This window comes from Brassica napus, chromosome A2, assembly GCF_020379485.1.
Source record: "Brassica napus cultivar Da-Ae chromosome A2, Da-Ae, whole genome shotgun sequence".
Classification (NCBI taxonomy): Eukaryota; Viridiplantae; Streptophyta; class Magnoliopsida; order Brassicales; family Brassicaceae; genus Brassica; species Brassica napus.
The window spans coordinates 2,578,424-2,599,248 of NC_063435.1; the positions used below are offsets into that span (position 1 = coordinate 2,578,424).

Consider the following 20,825-nt stretch of genomic DNA (forward strand, 5'->3'; position numbering starts at 1 on the left):
CATGACTATTTTAGTAGTGTAAATTTATTTTTATATGTAAAACTTCTATATTCATAAAACAGATGGAGTATTTTTGGGTGCAACCGGCAAAAATGAAAAAGATCTGATCGGTTCACCATCTCTACTAAAGTCCGATATCTTCTTGGTGGGTAATGGGTATTTTTTGTGGCGCAGATTGTATATATGTTTTCGGTCGTTTACGCTTTTTTTTTGGTCAACGTTTTCATTTATTGATCAAGATAACCATTTTACAATATAGTTTTGCATTGTACTTCTAACATTCCTAGCTAATACATCAACTTCATTGGTATATGATCTAGAAACATAAGAAAAGGAAAAACCATTTGTGCTTTTAAGATCTATGATGTCATGTACCATAGAGGTGATCTCTGTGTTACGGACTGTCTTGATGGTTGTTGCAGTTTTCCACTGACTCAACTCATCTACCCATTGGCTTGCAATCACTGAGAAAAGTAACTTGTTTGTATCCAATCTCTAAAGGCACTTTAAGATACGGTTCTAAAATTCATTTGACAAATGGACATATGTAAGTGGTTTAAATTTTTTAAAAGCATTAAATTTTAATTGTACAATTTTAGTTAATTAGAGTATTATTATTTATTTTTTAGGTTAGATATTTATTTGTAGACACCAACCAATAAGTGTGCTCTTATATCATCAACAATGGTAAGAAATTTTTCTAAATCTCTTAAAACATATTTTTATGCTTAAATAACATTTTACACTATAAAAATGAAAACTGTATTTGATTCTTTTATATGAAAAAAAACTCTAGTCTCTCAGGGAATAGACTATTCTTCTCTTTTTTTTTTTTCTTTAATTTACTCCGGATACGAATGCATGATGTTCTATCATTTTATTTTGTATACAAATATATGATGTTTTGAGATATAATTAATACATTTATTTTTAAAATTTAGATATAAATTAAAAAGTAAAATTATGAGTGATAAAACTTTATTGATATAACCAAAAGGTAATAATTAAAATAGTATATTTATTGTTTTTTAATATGTGTGTAAAACCTTTAACATCATACATTTAAATCCAAATGGAGTATTTTTTTAATTATTTTATTCTTCTTGGTCGCAAGAAGAATAGGAGAACCGTCCTAAACAGTGTCCATACCGGACTATGAGATGATACAAAACAGAGGAAATTAGAAAAACGAAAGAAAACACAATCATGTTTGCCGGTCCCTTTATCTTTTAGGGGGTGCAAAAACACACCAAGAACAAAGAGTCTTCAAGTCGACTTTGAAGTAAGTGAAACCACGACAACGTTCCTCACACCGACTGCAAATAGGTCGAGTACTAATACTATTGCCAAGAACTTCCACCGTGGTAGCACGATTATATTTTAATGTGTGACCAGGCTTCAGATAAACGTAGAATCCGAATAGGCAAGTCCTATGGATAGTGATGCAACATTTGTTGCACGTGTAGAACCATTCCGACGGATTCACTTGCTTCTCACATTCTTCGCACCAATACTTTCCATCCGTGTCTTCTCCATAGCAAAGAGTGAGAGGATGTTCATCGTGTTTATAGTGCAACTCTTCGGGGATCGTAGCGCATTCATAGCAAATAGAAAATTCGCAGAGAGTACACTGTAGACGAGTCTTCGTAAGACGTCTCTTACAACCATTGCAAGGATATATTTCGTGGTCGTAATTGTATGGGGCGATGAATATGGGATCTTCATGGAATTTTTGGGTGCTGTACTCAGGAACTAGACAGCAGGTCACATCTATCTTAAACCAATGAATCTTGCAATCCTTTTCGTAGCACTTGTACTTGAAACCACTGGATGTCCGAGAACAAGCTGAACATTGTAGGTGGTTAAAGTCACTATCGTTGGGTGGAGGAAACGGGTCGAGGAAAATAGAATGATTATGCAATGCATGATCCAGTTTCCTTGGTAGACCAGCACACACTATGTGGAGAAAATAATCACACTGTATACAATTGTAGAAATCATGCAAGACAATAGGAAGGACGCACGCTTGACATTGCTTCTTTGCATCTCGTATACTATCATACTTCTCGAGCTTTAAATGATGTTCATGACCAAAATGTTCTATCAATCCGTCACCTACATTTTTGAATGGTGCAATATCTTCAGTTACAACTTCTTCAGGTTCCCATTCGAGTTCCTTCCCGTCCCATACCATCACATGTGTTGCACACTTAGAATGGAGTATGTAAGAGCAATCCTCGTCTTTACAAGAATACTGACCATATTTAATGTCGACTGTCTTGTAGCAGATCCGACATAATGAATTTGGGGGTGGAAGAAGGTAAGGAGAATAAGATAGACGATGAGAATGACGTGTGATCTTTATGACACGTGGTAAATCAACACAAAGTTGATGGACCATATAATTACATTGGAAACAAGCATAACTTGGTGCTGATCTATCGACCAACCCACAAGCATCACAAGGAAGTAAAAGTGGTCGAGGGAAGAAGACGAGTGAATGATGATGGCCTTTTGGGTTTTCAATAGTAAGAGGTGGGTTGTTTCGCGCACAAGAGGTATCCAAGCAGAAGTTACAAATAGAACATCGATAGAAAACTGTGCTGCTCGGATTCGGTAATGATGATGGTATATAATTCCCACACCAAGTGCAATTATCGTATATACTACCCCATGCAGACTTACCAGGATCCAATGTGCTGAAGATAGGGTTGAGAATGGCATCTCCGGAGCCTATTTCATCCGTTATAATATTGCTGCCGTCGAAGATGTTTTCATGCTTTCCAAAGGTGATAAAGAGAGGGTGTTGGAGGTGAAAAGGATGTGTTATTTTTCTAGGCAATTTGAAACAGTAACTGTGGAAATCCACATGGCAGATGGTGCAATGGTAATGGAAACCTGGATCGGTGTAGTGTTTTTGTTTCCCGCATACGAAGCAGATGGATTTAGGGTTTTGGTTGGCTAGAGGGGAAAGAAGGTGAGGATGAGTCGGATGAGACAATGGACATCTTTTTTTGTATCCATCAATTGGCAGATACTTGAAATCTCCCATCTCTTTTCTGCTTTGGGTTTGATAGACGTTTCTGAAAATTGGCGACCACCCAATATAAATATACTTTTTTTTTTTTTTTTTTTTTGAAAGAATGTTAAATTTATTCAAATCAAAAAAGGCTTTTGTACAACTAGTGCAACTTTAGTCTAATACGAGAGATAGTTTTTTGAAACATTCATAAATCACAGCAGCCTAGTCTCTAGTAGAAAACCAGACCACCATTGTTTTGTTGAAAGTTGTTCCTCCTCGTCCACGTAAAGAACTGATTCGGTTCCGTACTTGCTTGTCGATGAACTTGATAAGAAGACTTGGGGGACGATTGACCGTGCCATGCCTTCTTCCGTTTCGCTCAAGCCAAATAGTATGCACAGAGAGTTGGAAAACATATCGCAGAAGAAACTTGGTATCTCCTGAGATAGTATTTGTAGATAGCAAAGCAAGAACCTGACCCCAAATGTTTGAGTAGCTCTGCCTCAAAAGTTTCTTAGTGAGGTCTCTCCAAATGACCTCTAAAAAAGGACAGGTGAAATATAGATGATTCTGGGACTCAGCAGCAGCATTGCAGAGCAAGCACTGAGCATTTGCCTGAGGGTTCCACTGCAGCAATCTATCTCCTGTTGCCAGTCGGTTATGTACTGCAATCCAAGCCATGACCGAGTACTGCAAATATAAATATACTTCAAGTCTTCAAGATACAGTTTCATACACTGATCTTCGTTGGTATTATCACTATTTTGTTTTTCTAGAAGACTTGTCTCGACGTTTCAATTACTATTACTATATACATATATCAGATCTTGATTCGCTAGATAGTAAAATACAGTGAAATCATATCAAGTAGATATTTTAAAGTACTACATTTGTGGTAATACTTGGGGACAGGTATTTATTTAATTGTATATATGAGATGATTATTGCAACTAGATACCATAAGCAAACAATGAATGAAATTAGTTGAGAGAAGCCGCCAGCTATATAGTTCTAAATACATATTTTTTAATGCTTAAATCAAGATCTGCCGCTTGCAAAGGAAGAGCACATGTTCACTTTGACTTTTCAAGACTTGACTGAAACTTCTGATAAGATGTACATTTCATTTTGTAATGGTAGTTGTGTCAGTAAGTGCATGACATAAGCTTGCTTGCTTGGCTAGGCCATTTGCTGCTTAAAAATTGTCATGAAAAGACAATAGTGAACGTGCATTTCTTAGAAGACCACAAAGAATTGTGAGATTCAATGCCAACGCACGAAGCAGTGGCTGTTTCGCCGAAGTTCCATCCAACATTCAATATGTATTCACTATTCTTTGTTTTAATTTTACTAAAGCTTTACAAGTGGTGTTTTGTTTTCTGGCTAATTTACAAGGTTCCATTTAACAAATCGAATGTTAAGATAAGGTCTAGCTAATGTTCTTACGGTGGACGACAAGGACATAGTATTGGTTCTTGATTGGGCCGAGATCGAGGCTCCATCTTGAAAATGGTTGGATCCATATAGTTGTGTTTTTTCTGCCAATTCCGGCGTAGTAATCAGGAACCAATTAGGTGATGATATAAAACTTATTACTTATGTACATTTAAATTGTACTTTGATATAGAATAAATATGTTAAGAACCAACACCCAAAACACATGAAAAGCATTCAGCATTTGTTTACGGGAAAGTATTCACAAGAAAACTCTTTGATTTTTGTCCCGTTATTTAGGTGAACCAAAGTAACCTTGTAGACATTAAATCTACCAAATGGTGCATCGTGATTTCCCCTTCACTAGATATAGAGATGAGAGCCATGTCAGCTAGGGTTTGTATTCCTTTCTCCACGTCCCAGTCGTCTCTCCCGGCTAGCAAGTATATGGCGTCTTTCAGGCTCTTCTTACCACGGAGTGGAGATGAACTTAATGAATAAAACAAACTTTTCTGTTTCTCGGACAAGCCATCGACCGCGAATCTAATTGCTTTCTCAACATCCCTGTCGTCAACATAGGTTATGAGTTTATCCGGTGCCACTGTCCACTCCTCTTTGCTCTTCCCACGTAAAGCCGAACCCAAGACCTTGAGACCAAGTGGAAAAGGTGCGATAAGCTTAGATACTTCAGCAGCATGCTTCACGTATCCTCTGGGAGGAGAGCTTTGGCCAAACGCAGAGTATGAGAAGATCTGTAGAGCCTCTTCGCTCGATGGATAAGCAACTTTGTATATCTGCTCGATCCGGTTGTACGTAAATGTTCCTATATTTTCATTCGCCACAATCACCTTACTTCCGAATTTAAGATCCTGAAATAGATTCCGCAAAGAATGTAACTCTACGGTACTGACATTATCAAGAACCAGAAGGACCCTCTGGTGCATCAACCTATATTGCGCCTCTTGCACGTTAGGTATCTTCATGTCTCTATGATCTAATATTCCAGATAGCAATTCGTTTTGCAATCCCGTCATGTCAGCCTTCTGAACTGTCTCCCTATAAAACTTAAGTTGGAAGTTGCTGGAAATGTGATTGTATAAAGCTCTAGCTATAGTGGTTTTGCCAATGCCCTCAGGACCCCAGATCCCCACAATCTTCACCTCGTCGGATTCTAAGCATATCATCGATATCAAATTTGCTACATGAGCTTCAATTCCAACTAGCTGATTGAAATCCGTTGATGGCAACTCGTTAGAAATATCCGTGACTATTCTTGAGATCATCTCAGCCTCGCTAGCCCTAAAAGACATGAAACAGAAAATTAGAACATTACTAATCCACACGTAAACACCCACGAAAATTTCAACTATCCGGTTTGGCAGAATAACAAATTCCATTACAGAAAAAGAAAGCAACTCCCTGAGATAGCGAAAAAAAAGACAAAATAACACACAAGATTTTTTCCCTTCAAAATAGCATTAATTAAATGATAAAATTACTAATTTATTCAAACCATAAATTATTAACTCCATCTACTAAACCCTAATCACTTAACCTAAACCTTTATCACTAAACCCAAACTTAAATATAAAATGAAAAATCTTTTTAATTTTTAATTAATAATATTCTGGTTTTTTTTCTTTTATGTACTATATTGCAATAAAATATGTTTAAGTGATATTTTAAGGTACTTTTCAAAAACAATCATAATGTCTAACAAATGCATTACCATGAAACAGAATGTTCTCCGGCAATAACTGCAACTTGAGATAAAGCTTCTCTCCATTTCTTCTTCTCTTCCTCTGTCTTCCCATAACAAGTTTCTTTAAAGGCCTTTCCAAAATCTCCAGTCTGCTTTCTCACATCAGATGGCTCCACATCGTAAAAGATTGTCATCACAGTTTGTCCTAAAGAAACCTTGCACTCCATGATCAGCTGCAACTCGTTCAGACACCAGCTCGAAGAAGCATAGTTCTTAGATAGGATCACGACAGCAATCCTTGATTCCCTAATAGCTCTTATGAGCTCAGAGTTGATAGACTCACTTCTTATGATCCCATTATCTATGAACGTTTTGATTCCCTTGCTTTTCAAAGCTTCAAGAAAGTGGCTGAGAAAAGTTCTGCGGACATCTTGACCGGAGAAGCTTGGGAAGACATCGTAGTTGTAGTGACGAGTTGATGACGATGATGAAGAAGAAGAATCCATGGTAGGGCAAATAGCACTAGTATATATAGAGTCACTATCTCTTCTGGATCCTCCCAAAATCAAGTTGAAATTTCCTTTAAGGAAATGTTTTTTTCTATGTAAATCTGAATGTGAGGAGAAATAAGAATATAGACTCTGCCTATGCAAATGGGTGTTATATACCAACACAAGAAGCACACCTGCAAGTAGTTGATTTCCTACCTATTTACGCGCTTTCATGCATCATCTGATGTTTATAGAAAGGAATATAATATTGAACGTTCAAAATTTTGCACGAAGAGAAAATTTTGATTTTTTTCTTCGTCAGATATCACAACATAGAAAAACATTTAACTAGAGAAGAAGAGAAAAGATTTCAAACGGACTTGGTCAAGTTTTCACTTGTCTAAACCTCTCAACGTAGGACTAAGTCAAGAGTAGAACGGGTCCTAGGGCCCTAGCAAGTCATCCTGACGAAATTGCTAGCAAAAATATAACAAAAAATGTTCTAATTAATATACATTTTCTGCTAAAAATAAATTATATATATTGTATTTACATTGTTTCCTATGAGATAGACAAAAGTTAATCCTGTCACTAGGAAACAATGTAAATACCTTCAGAAGCCTGATAAACTCGTAGGAACCAATAGTTAGTCGTTATTAAATCATGAATATATCGAAGATGAAACCTAAGCACAAAGCAATTGACCCACCTGACCTAATCTAATTATCTAGATATCTCAAACATTTTCTGTTTTGATCTCTAGCAAAATAATTGTGGAAAAGTTCTGAAGCTCTTCAGTTACAAAAGAACAAATCTGACGCTCTTCAACCATATTATCAATGAGTGAAGAACGTCCTAAAAAGCCAAACCATTAACTCCGTAAATTACTCGAAATTCCAACAGATTTGTTTATTTGAGCTTAGATCAAGTCTCACTTTCGAAAGCATCACGAAATTTAGACACAGTCAAACCGACAAGAGTTTAAAAACATGGGAGTAAGTTTCTTCTAACTTTAATTTTAGACTCATCTGACTTTTTTTATTTTTAACCGGTGAGATGCCAAATATCAACCAAAACGTTCTATAGCAAAATTGCATAAACCATCAATCAAACTGATAGAAATAATGGGTTGGTCGATTTCTGCCAGCTCAACAACAATAAAAGCTACGTGGGATTAGAAGTTTGTCATATTGATTAATTTTAATCAGAAATTTGGTATAGGATGTTTTAGCTTCTTTTCTATCTTCTTTCTAGGAAAAATACTCGGTTTTGTTTTTAAATCGCTACTTCATTCTTGGATTCTTTACAAGATTAGATATGAAATCTTGGTTCATGAACATCAATTCATCTGTTTCGGTTTATTAATTTGTATTTGAGCGAGTAACGGTTTTCCAATAACACAAACTTCGCCTAAACCCTAATGGAAATTTACATCCCTGGGTAGGATTAAAGAAAATCAAAGCATTATTAGACAATATTAAATCACGTCACCAGCTTAATAAGTGGAGAGAACCTTTTCGAACTATGTAAGGATCTCACTTCAAACTGGAGGAGGGAATTTCAACCCGGTGTGGGCTTATGTAAGGATCTCACTTCAAAATTAGCGCTCGAATAATGGTGATGACTAAATGCGTACTTGGCAAGTATATAACGATGTTGTACATTATAAAATTTAAAGATGATGTTTTTACAAAAACATAGGAAGTGATTTTAATCAAGTAGAAAGATAAATACAATGTAGGAAAAAAAAACTTAAACTCATGTACAAATAGACTTTAAGCATCTAATATTTGTTTATTGTGTGCGCAGCAAGTTTTAGCAGATTGTTTTTCCCTTCCCACAACTTACCTGGTCCAACGTAAACTTGTAGACATTGACTGTACCAAATCGTGCATCATAATTTCTCCTCCCTCAGATATCGAGATGAGAGCCATATCAGCTAGAGTTTGTATCCCTTTCTCCACGTCCCAGTCACTCCGTGAAAGTGTGTATATGGTGTTGCTCAGGTTCTTACTAATATGCATAGATTCTCTTAACGAATAGTATAACCTTTTGTGTTTCTTAGATAAACCATCGTGCGCAAACCTAATTGCTTTCTGAATATCCGTGTCGACAAGACAGGTGTTGACTTTAGCCGGTGCCATTGTCCACTCCTCTTTGCTCTTCCCACGTAAAGCCGAGCCTAAGATCTTGAGAGCAAGTGGAAAAGGATCGATAAGCTTAGTTACTTCAACAGCATGCTTCAAGTAACCTCTTGGGGGAGTGCTTTGCCCGAAAGCTGCGTATGAGAAGATCTGTAAAGCCTCTTCGCTCGATGGATAAGTAACTTTGTATATCTGTTCAATCCCATTATTCGTAAATGTATATAGATCTGCATTCGTCACAATCACTTTACTTCCGAATCTAAGATACCACTGTTGAACTAGTTTTTGTAAAGCTTGTAGCTCTACAAAACTGACACAGTCAATCACGACAAGGACTCTCTGGTGCATTAACCTAAATATTGCCTCTTGTTTGTTAGGTATCTTCATGTCTCTATGGTCTAACACTCCAGATAGAAGCTCCTCTTGAAATTCCATAGTGTTAGAAGCACGCTTCCAAGATGGCTCCCTATAAAACTTAAGTTGGAAGTTTCTGGAAACTTGATTGTATAAAGCTCTAGCTATGGTGGCTTTACCAATACCCGCAGGACCCCATATCCCCACAACCTTCACCTCGTCCGATTCTAGGCACACCATCGCCTTCAACTTTGCTACATGAGCTTCAATTCCAACTAACTGATCAAAATCAGTTGATGGCAACTCGTTAGAAACATCCATGACGATTTTGGAGATCATCTCAGCCTCACTAGCCCTAAAAATACATGACATATAATTATAAAGTTAGAACACTAGACACGAAAACAAGGACGGCTATAGTGCTAGGCCAGCTTCCGGATTAGATTATACTCTTTTGGTTTCATAATATAAGAAGTAATGACTAAAATTATAAAGATTAAAAAATGAAAAGGGTAAAAATAGCTCTCAATGAGAGTGGAGTTTTAAGGATAGAGTTTCAAATTTTTAAAACTAAAAAATAAATATTAAATTTTTTAAAATAAATATAGTTATTTAGGTCATTTTTATTATTGAGAGCTATTTTTGTGACAAAAAACTTAAAAGTACTTATGTGAGAGAATTGTCCTTAAAATTAGATTAGAAATGTTCCAACCAATCATAAAAAGACTTTAAAACATAATTGGTTAAATACCTTCTAAATTCTAAAACAGATATATTAGTCCCTCTGTTTCATAATAAGTGTCATTCTAGCTTTTTTTTTGTTAACCAAAAATGTCACTTTACAATTCCAATGCAAATTTTACTTACTTTCAACTGAAAATTTAGTGCAAAGTGCATTGGTTTTATAAATAATTTTATTTATCTCAAATATTATTGGTCAAAAAGATGTAATTAATAACAACTTACATATATATCCGCTATTTTCTTAATATGTGTGAAAAATATCAAAGTGACACTTATTCGGAGGGAGTACGAAACAAATGAAGTACATAATATATATACCATAATATCCGTATTTGTGGTCAATCCTAACGAAAACTGTGAATTAGATTTGCATTATGTGAGAGTTTGGAACAGTACCATGAAATAGAATGTTCTCCAGCAATAACCGCTACATGACTCAAAGCCTTCCTCCATTTCTTCTTTTGTTCGTCTGTCTTCCCATAACAAGTTTCCTCGAAGACCTTTCCAAAATCTCCCGTCTGCTCTCTCACATCAGATGGATCCACATCGTAGAAGATTGCCATCACAATTTGTCCTAAAGAAACCTTGCACTTCATGATCCGCTGCAACTCGTTCAGACACCAGCTAGAAGAAGGGTAGTTCTTAGATAGGATCACGACAGAGATCCTTGATTCTTCAATAGCTCTTGCGAGCTCAGTGGTGATGTACTCGCTCCTCATGATCCCATTATTTTGGAAAGTTTTAATTCCTTTGCTTTTCAACCCTTCAAGAAAGTGGCTGAGAAAAGTTCTGCCGACATCTTTACTGGAGAAGCTTGGGAAGACATCGTAGCTGTAATGATGAGTTGATGGCGATGAAGAAGAAGAAGAAGCCATGTGAGAGTAAATTTAACCACTATCTCTTCTTGGTTTTCCCAAATATCGACTTGAAAATTCCTCTCAAGAATACGTTATTTTCTATGATTTTCTTACTGTGATGACCAAACATATAGTATAGGCCTATTAGACTTTGCATATGCATATAAGTTATATAGCAATACAAGGTCACGCGTACAAACAGTTGATCTTCTTCTACGTGTTTACACGCTTTCATACTTCAGCTGATGGTTATGTACGTAAAATATAAAACATAAAATATTGTTACGTTCAAAATATTGCAAGAAAACTACTTTTACAGTTCTGATTTCCTAGTTTTTATTATTTCTTATTATTTGGTTAATAGTCCACAACATAAAAAACATTTATTTGGAGAAGAAAGGAACAAAGCGTTTAATAGGACTAGGTCAAGCTTTCACTAGTCTAGCCTCTTAGTGTAAGACTAAGGGATTGATTGGCAATTGTTTTAGAAGTGCCGTAAAATCTTTCTACAGCTTAAATTATTTTTACAGTTTAAATTTTTGCCAATCAGCTTTGTAAAGATTTTTAAAGTTACAGATTTTTCTTTTATTTTTATTTATTTTTAGCTGTGAAAAGCCATAAATCTAGAGTACTTATTTTTTGTTTTAGAAAATTTATATGTAAGTCATTGAATCTTTTTAAACCTACAGCTAATATTCTACAGTATGATTATCTACAGCCACAACAAAAAAAAATCTACAGTTTTATATCTAAAGCAAAAGTATAAAGCTACCGCTCATTCCAATCATCCTCTAAGTCAAGAATCTTTCGATGCTAATAGAGCCTCACTGATTAGGACTCCTAATAGTTTTTTTTGAAAAATATATTAAAAAAACTTGAGATGATTTCCCTTAAAAAATACTAAATCCAATAAAAAGATTTGAAAGAAAAATGAAACCCTTGCAAACTCTTCTAAAGTCTCAAGAATTTTCTAAAAATATTTCAGTGAGAACGTTAACTCTTTTTCTCTCTTTGGGTCCCTCTCTCTTTTATTACTTCTTATGAGATACTTGATACATATGTTTTTATCTTATGGCCGACCGCTTAATATCATGATATATTTCGAACTTCTTGATCCAAAATAAACTAGTTAATTAATTAGCAAACTTCATACACATGTACTAGACGGTCAATTATTGTTGCCGTTGATGCAATGATGCACCACCCGTGACTTTGATTTATGAAGAGATTTTTAGGAACACTGCCGTGAGATATTGGGCCGTACATTATTGGTGAGCTGGCTGGGCAAGGGGAGAAGACGCAGGCTTTGGTGACATGGCGCGATCCACGAGCGACAGGTATATTCGTGGGGCTGTGTTTTATGGTGACGTTGGTGTTGTATCTTGTACCGACGAAGATGGTAGCGATGGCGTCGGGGTTTTACTACTTTCGGCATCAGATATTCCGTGATTGAAAACCTTCGATGCTGTTTGTTATCTGATCAGCTCAATTCAAATTATGGCGAGTTCTACTAAAATCCGACAAGATTATGTGTATATTGGGTCGTTTACGCTTATTGGGCTATCTTGGGTCATCTTTTGACATCATCTTGGGTCATTAATAGGCCACTAATTGGACTATATACTAATTCCTTTAGTTGCCTACATGCGTTTCCAAAAGTTTATGGACACCGTTAAATTATCGGACCTACTTTTTGTGTGATAAATGTGAGGAAACAAGACCAACCTGTCTGCACTTATGAAAAACGTTGTTGGTGAGTCACCAATAAAAGACGGATTAAAAAGTTGTTATAATCCACCAACCACGTCCTAAGTACAAATTTCAAATCTTTCTTACTCAGCATTTGATTTTAATTAAAAAAACAAACTTATTTATACCTAGATAACAACAAAATATATGCACCATTTTGTAACAAATTGGTTAACCACAAGTACACTGATTACTAATTAGTAATTACATTATTACATCCAACAATTTTGTAAGAAAAATCTGACAACAAGAAAACTACATGAATTCTTTTTTGTGACAACAAAAATCATAATCCACGTCGTTTATATCTAGGGTGACGTGGGAGCGGTTACGCATTCCATCCCCGTTAGTCCCGTGGCACCCTGTTGTTTGGATCAGAGAGGGGATACCTCGATGTTCCTTCATTGCTTGGACCTCATATTTGGGGAGACTTCCAACTAGAGATCGTCTGATTTCTTGGGGCCTGGCTGTTCAGCCGGTTTGTGTTCTTTGTTCTAATGCTGATGAATCCCACAGCCATCTCTTTTTTGAGTGCTCTTTTGCAGTTGCTGTTTAGTCTCATTTTTGTGGCAGGCACTTAGCAGCTCCTCCAGCTGCTTTATCATCTGTTGTTGATTTATGCGCGCATCTTCAGGGTCTTCATGCTTCCCTGGCGGTCATTGTCTTGAAGCTCATCAACCAAGTAATCATCTACCATCTATGGCGCGAAAGAAATGCTCGTATCTTCCAAGGCGCTTCAATGTCTCAACTGGCTTTCTTCAAGGTGGTCGATCGTGCTCTGAGAGACAGGCTCTTGTCTCTTCCCTCGGTGTCTGCGTCCTCGCCGTCCCTGCTTGAGTTGTATTTTTGGTTCATTTCTCCCTTTAGTTAATGTTGCATTTAATTTCTCTTTATGCTCTCTATGTAATAAGTGGTTTCCACAACTTTGTAAAATTCAGAAAATGGTATAAATCTTAACATTTAGACCCAAAAAAAAAAAAACAAAAATAGTTACAGAAAATAATTATATAACTCGTAAGGAAGAAAAATAAGGAATGGTTTGGGTATAAAAAGGCCAAACAGAGTTGAATTTTATAAGAGATGAGTTTTAAAGGAGCTAGCTTCACTACATGAGAGATCCATCATACCTCTCTCTCTCTCTCTCCCTCCTTCATCTCTCTCTAGTTTGTGGTAAGCGATAGTTATGGCAGTGCCCACCTCCACTGTTTCCGGCATCAAGCTTTCTGGGATCGTCACTTCCTTCAACACCCCAGCTAATAGCTCGAGTCCCGGAAGAATCAGCGTTAAAGTTTATCCGGCATTGCCTCGCCGGCGATTCTCCACGATCGGAGCTGTGTCCTCAAGTCGCGGATCTTCCTTTCCATCTTCCAGCCGCGTGTAAGTCTCGATTTGGGTTTAAGTGTCTGCTTAGAGTTTTGAATCAGATTGTGATCTTGATGTCGTGAAATTGCTGCAGCTCTTTCGCTTACCGTCAGAATCTGGTTTTGAGCGGTGGTCTCGGTGCTCTTGAAGCTCTGCCAAGTGTTTGTGAAAATGCCAGCGCTTCTTCCACCAAATCATTCAACCAGGTGATTTCTCATTTCGATTTTTGGCGTTGAAGTTTTTGACTTTTTTAAAATCCCATCTTTGTGGGTCAACAGTTCAGGGTCTTAGTCACGTGATTGGCCATGTATGTTGCTCATATTTCATTTGTATAGCTTGTGCAAAGTTGATGGCTTTTATGGATTTTGAGTGAAAGTGTAAGTACTCAGATAGGTTTAAAAGGCCTTTAGTTTTAGTTTTAGTTTTAGATGTTTAGGGTCTTGATAAATCTGGTAGTTAAGTATCTGTTTCTGATTCATTTGCTTTGTCTTCCTACCACGTGATTGGGCCATGTATGCTGTTAAAGTTTCATTTGTATGGCTTGGGCAAAGTTGATGGCTTTTATGGAATTTGAGTGGAAGTGTATGTACTTCGATGTGTTTTAGAAACCCTTTAGTTTTAATTTGAGATTGCAATGGCTTTGAAGACAGATATTTAGTTAATCTTCTCATAACATGTTTGCTCTGTTGTAATGTTTTTTGTTTTCTCAGTTGATTGAATCTTTGATTGATCGGGTTGATCTATCTGAATCCGAGGCTGAATCATCTCTCGATTTTTTGCTCAACGATGCAAACGAGGCGCTGATTAGTGCCTTTCTGGTTCTACTGAGAGCTAAAGGAGAGACATATGAAGAGGTGAGCATATGAAAATGTAAACATTATCCTATTTTACAAGACTCTTTACTGTGTAGACATTCACTCTAAATAATCTGGTGTTGGTTAGATCGTAGGGTTGGCTAGGGCAATGATGAAGCATGCCAGGAAAGTCGAAGGATTAGCTGATGCCGTGGACATAGTAGGAACAGGTGGTGATGGAGCAAATACTGTCAACATATCAACTGGATCTTCAATACTCGCTGCTGCTTGTGGTGCAAAAGTAGCAAAGGTATAATAACTGAGAAAACCCTTAAAAAAGTTTGATAATTTTAAAAATGTTGCTGTAAGTGAATGCATCTGTGTTTTGCAGCAAGGGAGTCGTTCAAGCTCCTCTGCTTGTGGAAGTGCTGATGTATTAGAGGCGCTAGGTGTGGTGATTGACTTGGGACCAGAAGGGATCAAGAGATGTGTTGAAGAATCAGGGATTGGTTTCATGATGGCACCAATGTACCATCCAGCTACGAAGATCGTTAGTCCCGTCCGTAAAAAGCTTAAAATAAAAACTGTTTTCAACGTACTGGGACCTATGCTTAATCCTGCTAGAGTGTCTTATGCCGTCGTGGGTGTATACCACAAAAATTTGGTAAACATACTTACCACTGAATCAGATCTTTCATCAACAACAAGAAAAAAAAAAGACTTATACTTATCTTATTCTGTTGTGGTTTTATAGGTTCTGAAGATGGCAAAGGCATTGCAACTGTTTGGTATGAAAAGAGCATTGGTTGTTCATTCATATGGCCTAGACGAAATGAGTCCCTTAGGTAACCTTCTCTCTTCCTAAAACCATTGACGTTTCATTGATTACTAACCATTGTGGCTTAATGATAACAGGAGGAGGGCTAGTTTATGATGTAACCCCGGAGAAGATAGAAGAGTTCTCATTTGACCCATGTAAAGATTCCTATCTCAACTCTCTAGCTCTTTTATCTTCTCTCCAATATAGAGATTGTATGGTGACATATGTTGGGGAGTTAGTTAAATGTAAAGGTTGTTTCTTTTTTTGATAGTGGACTTTGGTATACCTCGTTGTACACTTGAGGATTTGCGAGGTGGAGGTCCAGACTACAACGCTGATGTGTTAAGACGTGTGCTCTCAGGGGAGAAAGGATCAATAGCAGATTCACTGGTACGTTTTGTTTCATCATTCGCTTTCTCTCTGAAAACTTTCACATTCAATTAGTTCATCTCTTTTTTTACTTTTTCTTGTTTCAGATCCTAAACGCAGCTGCGGCTCTTCTGGTTAGCAACAGAGTCCAAACGCTAGGGGAAGGAGTAACCTTGGCCCGTGAAGTACACTCCTCAGGGAAAGCTATCAAGACTCTTGATTCATGGATTCACTCATCTAACTTAGCTCAGAACTCTCAGTGATTAATGGTGTATACATTTCTCTATATTGTATGAAGGGGACAACACAAGAACAGGTTTGTAACTAGTTTTCTTTGTCAATCAAGAACCAGAAGAGACCATAGAGAGAGATTGTTGTGATGTGTACTCAACCTGAGATAAGATTCATCCATGGATACCAAATCACACTAAACAGAGTAGATAGAAAGAAGACAATTACAAAACAGGTCCTAACATTAAACCACAACACCATAACACAAGTTCTTACTTGTTCTCCAACTAATCCTCACTTTTATCAGCATCATCCTCATCTTCAGCATCTTCATCATCAGAATCATCCTCATCAGCATCTTCTGCTTCTTCTTCATCACTATCATCATCTTCCTCAATATCATCATCTTCATCATCATGTCTTGAGACTTTGACAAGCATCTCGGTAGGTTTAATGAGCTTGAACGTGCAGACGTCTCCAACCACTAAACCTAACTCTCTGGACAAACGAGACCATCCAGCAGAGAATCTTGACTGTGCATCAGTGACCAAAAACAAAACATCCCATGAATCTTTCCCTTCCGGACGAATCTTGAACCACTTTGTCTTCTTTGCCATATGCATCTCCACAAACACCTTTGGAACTCCCTGTTTCACAAATTTCTTTCATTAGATTAGTTCAATCAATCCGACAGTGTTTTGCTGATCTTGTCTTTGCTTATCTTACCAAGAACACAAGGTGTGATTTCCTTATGGTGATACTGAACTCTGGAACAAGTGATGAAGTGCCTTCTTCTAAATCATTATCCACCTTCTTCTTTTTCTTCATACTCTTCTTGTTTTTTTTGGATTCTTCAGCTTTCTTCTTTCCCAAGTTAGGCTCCTGTTTCTTCCCTTGAGCTCTTTTGATAGAATAATAGCTAGACTCAGAGGAAGACACTATCTCCTCCTTCACATGTTTGTATACTCTTTCCCTTTGTTCTCTCTTGTTCATACCTGTGTTCATCCAAAACCAACAACAAAAATCTAAAACTTGTCTTCTTCTTACATAAGCATCACAACTGAGTCTCATAGAGAGGGGCATTTACCGGAACTTGAAGCAATGGTTGCAGATTCTCTTGGTTCAAGCATCTCCGTACCATCTGGTCCGTAGATGTTGACGTTAAAGCGCATATTACCCTCGTGAGTGCAGGTAAGATACTCGTTTTCACCCAAAGCGTTGTTGTTCACAAACTGGTTCCATCCATCATCTTCCATGTAGTGAAAACTTGGGTTCTTGGAGATTTTGACTGTCCATGAGCTTCCCCATGGCACTTTCAAGACCATCTTAAACGAGGACGAGTCGTCGGAGATGCTTCTTATGATGTCATGAGGAATCATTCTCTATAGAGGCACAACAAAATCATGAGAAGGGACATCAAGAAAATAACATTACTTCAGTTTCAGTGATCATTTCACACACAAACCTCACAAGAAATCTGAAAGAAAATATCAGAGAAAGACCTACCAAGAAACAGATCTAAGTTCATGAGAGCACAAGTAGTAGATTTACTTTTGAAACCCTATTTGAACATGAAAAAAACATAATAGATTTGATGGTTCAAACAAAGACCTAGCAAGAAACTAAACTCGGAGAAGAAGTTGAGAAACTTACTATGAGTTGAGAAGATAGATCTTCCCTTCTAAGAATCTTGAAGAATCCAGGACTGTCACCTTCTTCCATGATCTGACCAAACCCACCGTTTCTCACCATCTCTTCCTTTTTTTTTCTAGAAACCCTTCTTCAACCTCTCACTCTTAAATCTAAAGCCCCTTTCTCTACTTCTCTCTCTCTCTTTCTCTCTCTGTTTGATTATGGGGAAAGTACGGGAGAAAGAGAGGAGAGAGCTATGTAAGACTTTTTTTCCCCTTAAGACAGCCAAATGTAGCTTCCAAAATTCTTAGTGTTTTCATTTACAACATTAATTTCGAAATAATTTTCTTACTTGTGGTTAGTTGAGACAGATTCACATGTGTCATCAAACTAATTAGTTTGGTAATAATACAAGGAAACAGGAGTAAGAGTGAGACTTCACAGACACGCAAAAAGCAGAGCAAATTTCTTGTTTTAGTAACTCAATACTGAAAATGACTTTCCACTTATTTTTTGTTTTATTGCTTAATATATATTTACTTTACAGCCATATATTACGTAATTTGAAACTCGTATGTATAATTTTGGTCCACCACCTATCCTTAATACATAACTTAATTATGTTTTATTGAGAAAAAAATATATAGCTTTTTTACGTTGCATGCTCAGTTTGAATTACCAATAAACCAATCCATTAGAGAGGCATGGGTTTTTTTTTTCTTCTGGAAACAAGGGATAGAGATAGGAGTTTTGTATTCTAGTAGTTTGTAGTTTTCTATTAATATAGCCTGTGTCATAATTTGAATTGACATCCCCTATTGTGCAATATGCATTATCAATTCCTGACGACAAAAGTTCAATCTTTTGAATTCAACTTATAAGGAATAAAATCATATAAAACTTAGCATGAATAAGTTTAAAAACCAATATCAACTTAAGATTGTTTATTTCTTTTGGACAACATCAACTTGAGACTAACAAGCCAAAACTAACAAATGTCAAAATGCATGTAATAATGAAACTTATTTTGAATACCCCACATTTTTAGCTTATGAAGGGATTCTGAAAGTTTAGTTAATAGCTATAGATACTACATCTTTATATATTAAAAACTATATTAAATATAATTTGTTGTACTGTTAGGATCAAGTTGACGTTAGTGCTAGGTTTAAAGTAGGCCTGGACAATCGGAGGACCAAGCGGGTGTCGGTTCGGGTTCAATCGGGTTACGGGTTTTCGGTTTTAGAAAAAACAGCACCATTCGGATATTTAAAGAATTCGGGTCGATCTCGGTTCGGTTTATAGTCGGGTTCGGTTCGGGTATTGTAACACCACAAAGTTGCAACAAACTCGTAATGCATTCGGATATTGGTTCTTGATCGGGTTTCGGTTATGTTTTAATTGTTTCGTAGTGATAAACACTTAGTAGTTGGTACTCTTGCTCTGCATGGTCAACAATTACAATCATCCCATTCGTTTTCATCTTGACTCAGACACATACTCAGCCTCGAATTTTAAACAAAACTTGCATGCAAACGTCAGACACATAAAGAAACACAATCAAACTCATAAGTCATAACACATTTGACACAAAAGTGAACGCAACTTTAAAACTTTATTAGAGTAGAAAGATCACCATTATTGAAATGAAAAACAAAACAAAGATCACCATTATCCAACTGAAAACCAAACAAAAAGCAACAAGAATCAGTGAAATAAAAATAAACTCTTTCAAACTTCAAACTCCATCCTTCAACCTTCAGAAACCAGACTTCAATCATCAAGATTGTGAGCTTCAAACTCTGATAAAAAGGCAAAAAAAAATCAATTAAATGACCAGCATACAAAGTCAAACGAACACATAAGAAAGGCAAACGAATTCATACCTTTCTCAAGCTTATCAAGCTCTTCCACATCAGCTAGGATTTGCTCATTTGTGATGATGGTTTCCTTCAGCTTGATGTCAGCATGAAGCCATTGCTCAGTACACATAATAACCTCGATCATGTAGTGAGTTAAGCAGCTTCTATGAGGTTCTAATATCCTTCCACTTGTGCTGAAAGCACTTTCTGATGCCACTGATGAAATCTGCATAGCCATGAGATCTCTCGCCATTTCTGCAAGGACCGGATACTTCGTTTTGTGAACTCTCCACCACGACAGTATGTCAAACTCGGTTCCCAGTAAGAGCTTTGGAATCTCAACTGCTTCCTTCAAGTAAACTTCAAGCTCATCCCTAGTATCTTCACCTCTTTCAGCAACAAGTTCCTTGTACACAGCATCCATCCTTTCATAGCCGAAATCCTCAACCACTAGTTCCATTCTTTCCACTGCTTGTTCTTGAGAGTCTGGACCAGAGACGGCTGAAGCTTCAGTTGGTTGCGTTGCTTGTCCAGAAGCTCCTTTGAAACGCAGGTTGTACTCCTTAAACATGGATGTGAGCAGATCAGTCACCGTTTTTGTCATCTCCTTAGCCTCCAAGCTATCTTTCCCATACAAATTCTCAAAACAGAGCTTTGCGAAATGCATCTTCAGTGTAGGGTCAAAGATGGTTGCTAAGATCAACATTTTGTTGACACCCTTGACACCACCCCAATACTTTAAAAACTTCTTCAACATTTCTGAAGCTTTCAACTTCAACTCAGGGTCTAAGCTGTTAACTAAACCAGTAAGGTTTCTCTCAATTGTCACGATCTCACCATAGCATTTGAATGCATTGACCTTAGATGAGGCCGACACAACCAAGGTGCTATTATAAAATATGACCAAGAACCTAATAAGCTTTTCAACAGCTTTCCAGTCCCAAGAAGCAGGTGGTCCACACCGCTTAACCCCATTATCTACCTCTAGAAAGTAGTCATTGTACAGCCTATCTTCTGCTTCCATTCTATCAAATGCTGCCTTAAACTGTAATGCTCTAGATAGCATAAGGAAAGTTGAATTCCACCTAGTCTTTACATCTAGGGGCAAGCTACCACGAGTCATCTTACCGGTTGTGACTCTCTGATCAAAGGCGTTTAACCTAGTGGTTGAGGACCTAACATACTGAACAGCATTCCTGATAGCTAACACATTCTCACTTAAATCACTTAAACCTTCCTTAGCAATCAAGTTAATGAT

The 20,825-nt window shown here is 37.0% G+C and overlaps 4 protein-coding genes and 1 pseudogene across 4 annotated transcripts; 1 reads left to right on the forward strand and 4 right to left on the reverse strand.

The window, feature by feature from the left end:
• Nucleotides 1-846: 846 nt before the first annotated feature.
• Nucleotides 847-3,674, reverse strand: LOC125582889. Its single transcript, XM_048749308.1, has one exon. The coding sequence runs from the start codon at nucleotides 3,050-3,052 to the stop codon at nucleotides 1,223-1,225; it is 1,830 nt and encodes a 609-aa protein (XP_048605265.1). The 5' UTR covers nucleotides 3,053-3,674; the 3' UTR covers nucleotides 847-1,222.
• Nucleotides 3,675-4,118: 444 nt separating this feature from the next.
• Nucleotides 4,119-7,548, reverse strand: LOC106377796 (annotated as a pseudogene).
• A 178-nt stretch (nucleotides 7,549-7,726) lies between these two features.
• On the reverse strand, nucleotides 7,727-10,926 carry LOC106432509 (probable disease resistance protein RPP1). Its single transcript, XM_048749312.1, has 2 exons — nucleotides 10,288-10,926; nucleotides 7,727-9,502 (listed from the first exon to the last, which is right to left on the reverse strand). Exons 1-2 carry the CDS (start codon nucleotides 10,764-10,766, stop codon nucleotides 8,494-8,496), a joined length of 1,488 nt encoding a protein of 495 aa, XP_048605269.1. The 5' UTR covers nucleotides 10,767-10,926; the 3' UTR covers nucleotides 7,727-8,493.
• A 2,610-nt stretch (nucleotides 10,927-13,536) lies between these two features.
• Nucleotides 13,537-16,215, forward strand: LOC106432520 (anthranilate phosphoribosyltransferase, chloroplastic). The gene is made up of 9 exons (XM_013873365.3): nucleotides 13,537-13,874; nucleotides 13,954-14,065; nucleotides 14,570-14,713; nucleotides 14,802-14,963; nucleotides 15,045-15,317; nucleotides 15,408-15,498; nucleotides 15,569-15,628; nucleotides 15,745-15,863; nucleotides 15,950-16,215. The coding sequence occupies exons 1-9, from the start codon at nucleotides 13,681-13,683 to the stop codon at nucleotides 16,103-16,105; spliced, it is 1,311 nt and encodes a 436-aa protein (XP_013728819.1). The 5' UTR covers nucleotides 13,537-13,680; the 3' UTR covers nucleotides 16,106-16,215.
• Nucleotides 16,206-18,016, reverse strand: LOC106432521 (B3 domain-containing protein At5g18000-like). Its single transcript, XM_013873366.3, has 4 exons — nucleotides 17,727-18,016; nucleotides 17,161-17,455; nucleotides 16,800-17,068; nucleotides 16,206-16,720 (listed from the first exon to the last, which is right to left on the reverse strand). Exons 1-4 carry the CDS (start codon nucleotides 17,823-17,825, stop codon nucleotides 16,361-16,363), a joined length of 1,023 nt encoding a protein of 340 aa, XP_013728820.2. The 5' UTR covers nucleotides 17,826-18,016; the 3' UTR covers nucleotides 16,206-16,360.
• Nucleotides 18,017-20,825: the final 2,809 nt, after the last annotated feature.

Excerpts from the sequence above, each read along its gene's own strand:
- LOC106432509 (XM_048749312.1), bottom strand. The coding sequence starts at position 10,766 with ATGGCTTCTTCTTCTTCTTCATCGCCATCAACTCATCATTACAGCTAC. Across the intron at positions 9,503-10,287 it reads GGAGAACATTCTATTTCATG|GGCTAGTGAGGCTGAGATGA; the intron begins GTACTGTTCCAA and ends ATGTATTTTTAG.
- LOC106432521 (XM_013873366.3), bottom strand. The coding sequence starts at position 17,825 with ATGGTGAGAAACGGTGGGTTTGGTCAGATCATGGAAGAAGGTGACAGT. Across the intron at positions 17,069-17,160 it reads AACCATTGCTTCAAGTTCCG|GTATGAACAAGAGAGAACAA; the intron begins GTAAATGCCCCT and ends GGATGAACACAG. Across the intron at positions 16,721-16,799 it reads AATCACACCTTGTGTTCTTG|GGAGTTCCAAAGGTGTTTGT; the intron begins GTAAGATAAGCA and ends TTTGTGAAACAG.
- LOC125582889 (XM_048749308.1), bottom strand. The coding sequence starts at position 3,052 with ATGGGAGATTTCAAGTATCTGCCAATTGATGGATACAAAAAAAGATGT.
- LOC106432520 (XM_013873365.3), top strand. The coding sequence starts at position 13,681 with ATGGCAGTGCCCACCTCCACTGTTTCCGGCATCAAGCTTTCTGGGATC. Across the intron at positions 14,714-14,801 it reads AAGGAGAGACATATGAAGAG|ATCGTAGGGTTGGCTAGGGC; the intron begins GTGAGCATATGA and ends GGTGTTGGTTAG. Across the intron at positions 15,629-15,744 it reads AGAGTTCTCATTTGACCCAT|TGGACTTTGGTATACCTCGT; the intron begins GTAAAGATTCCT and ends TTTTTTTGATAG.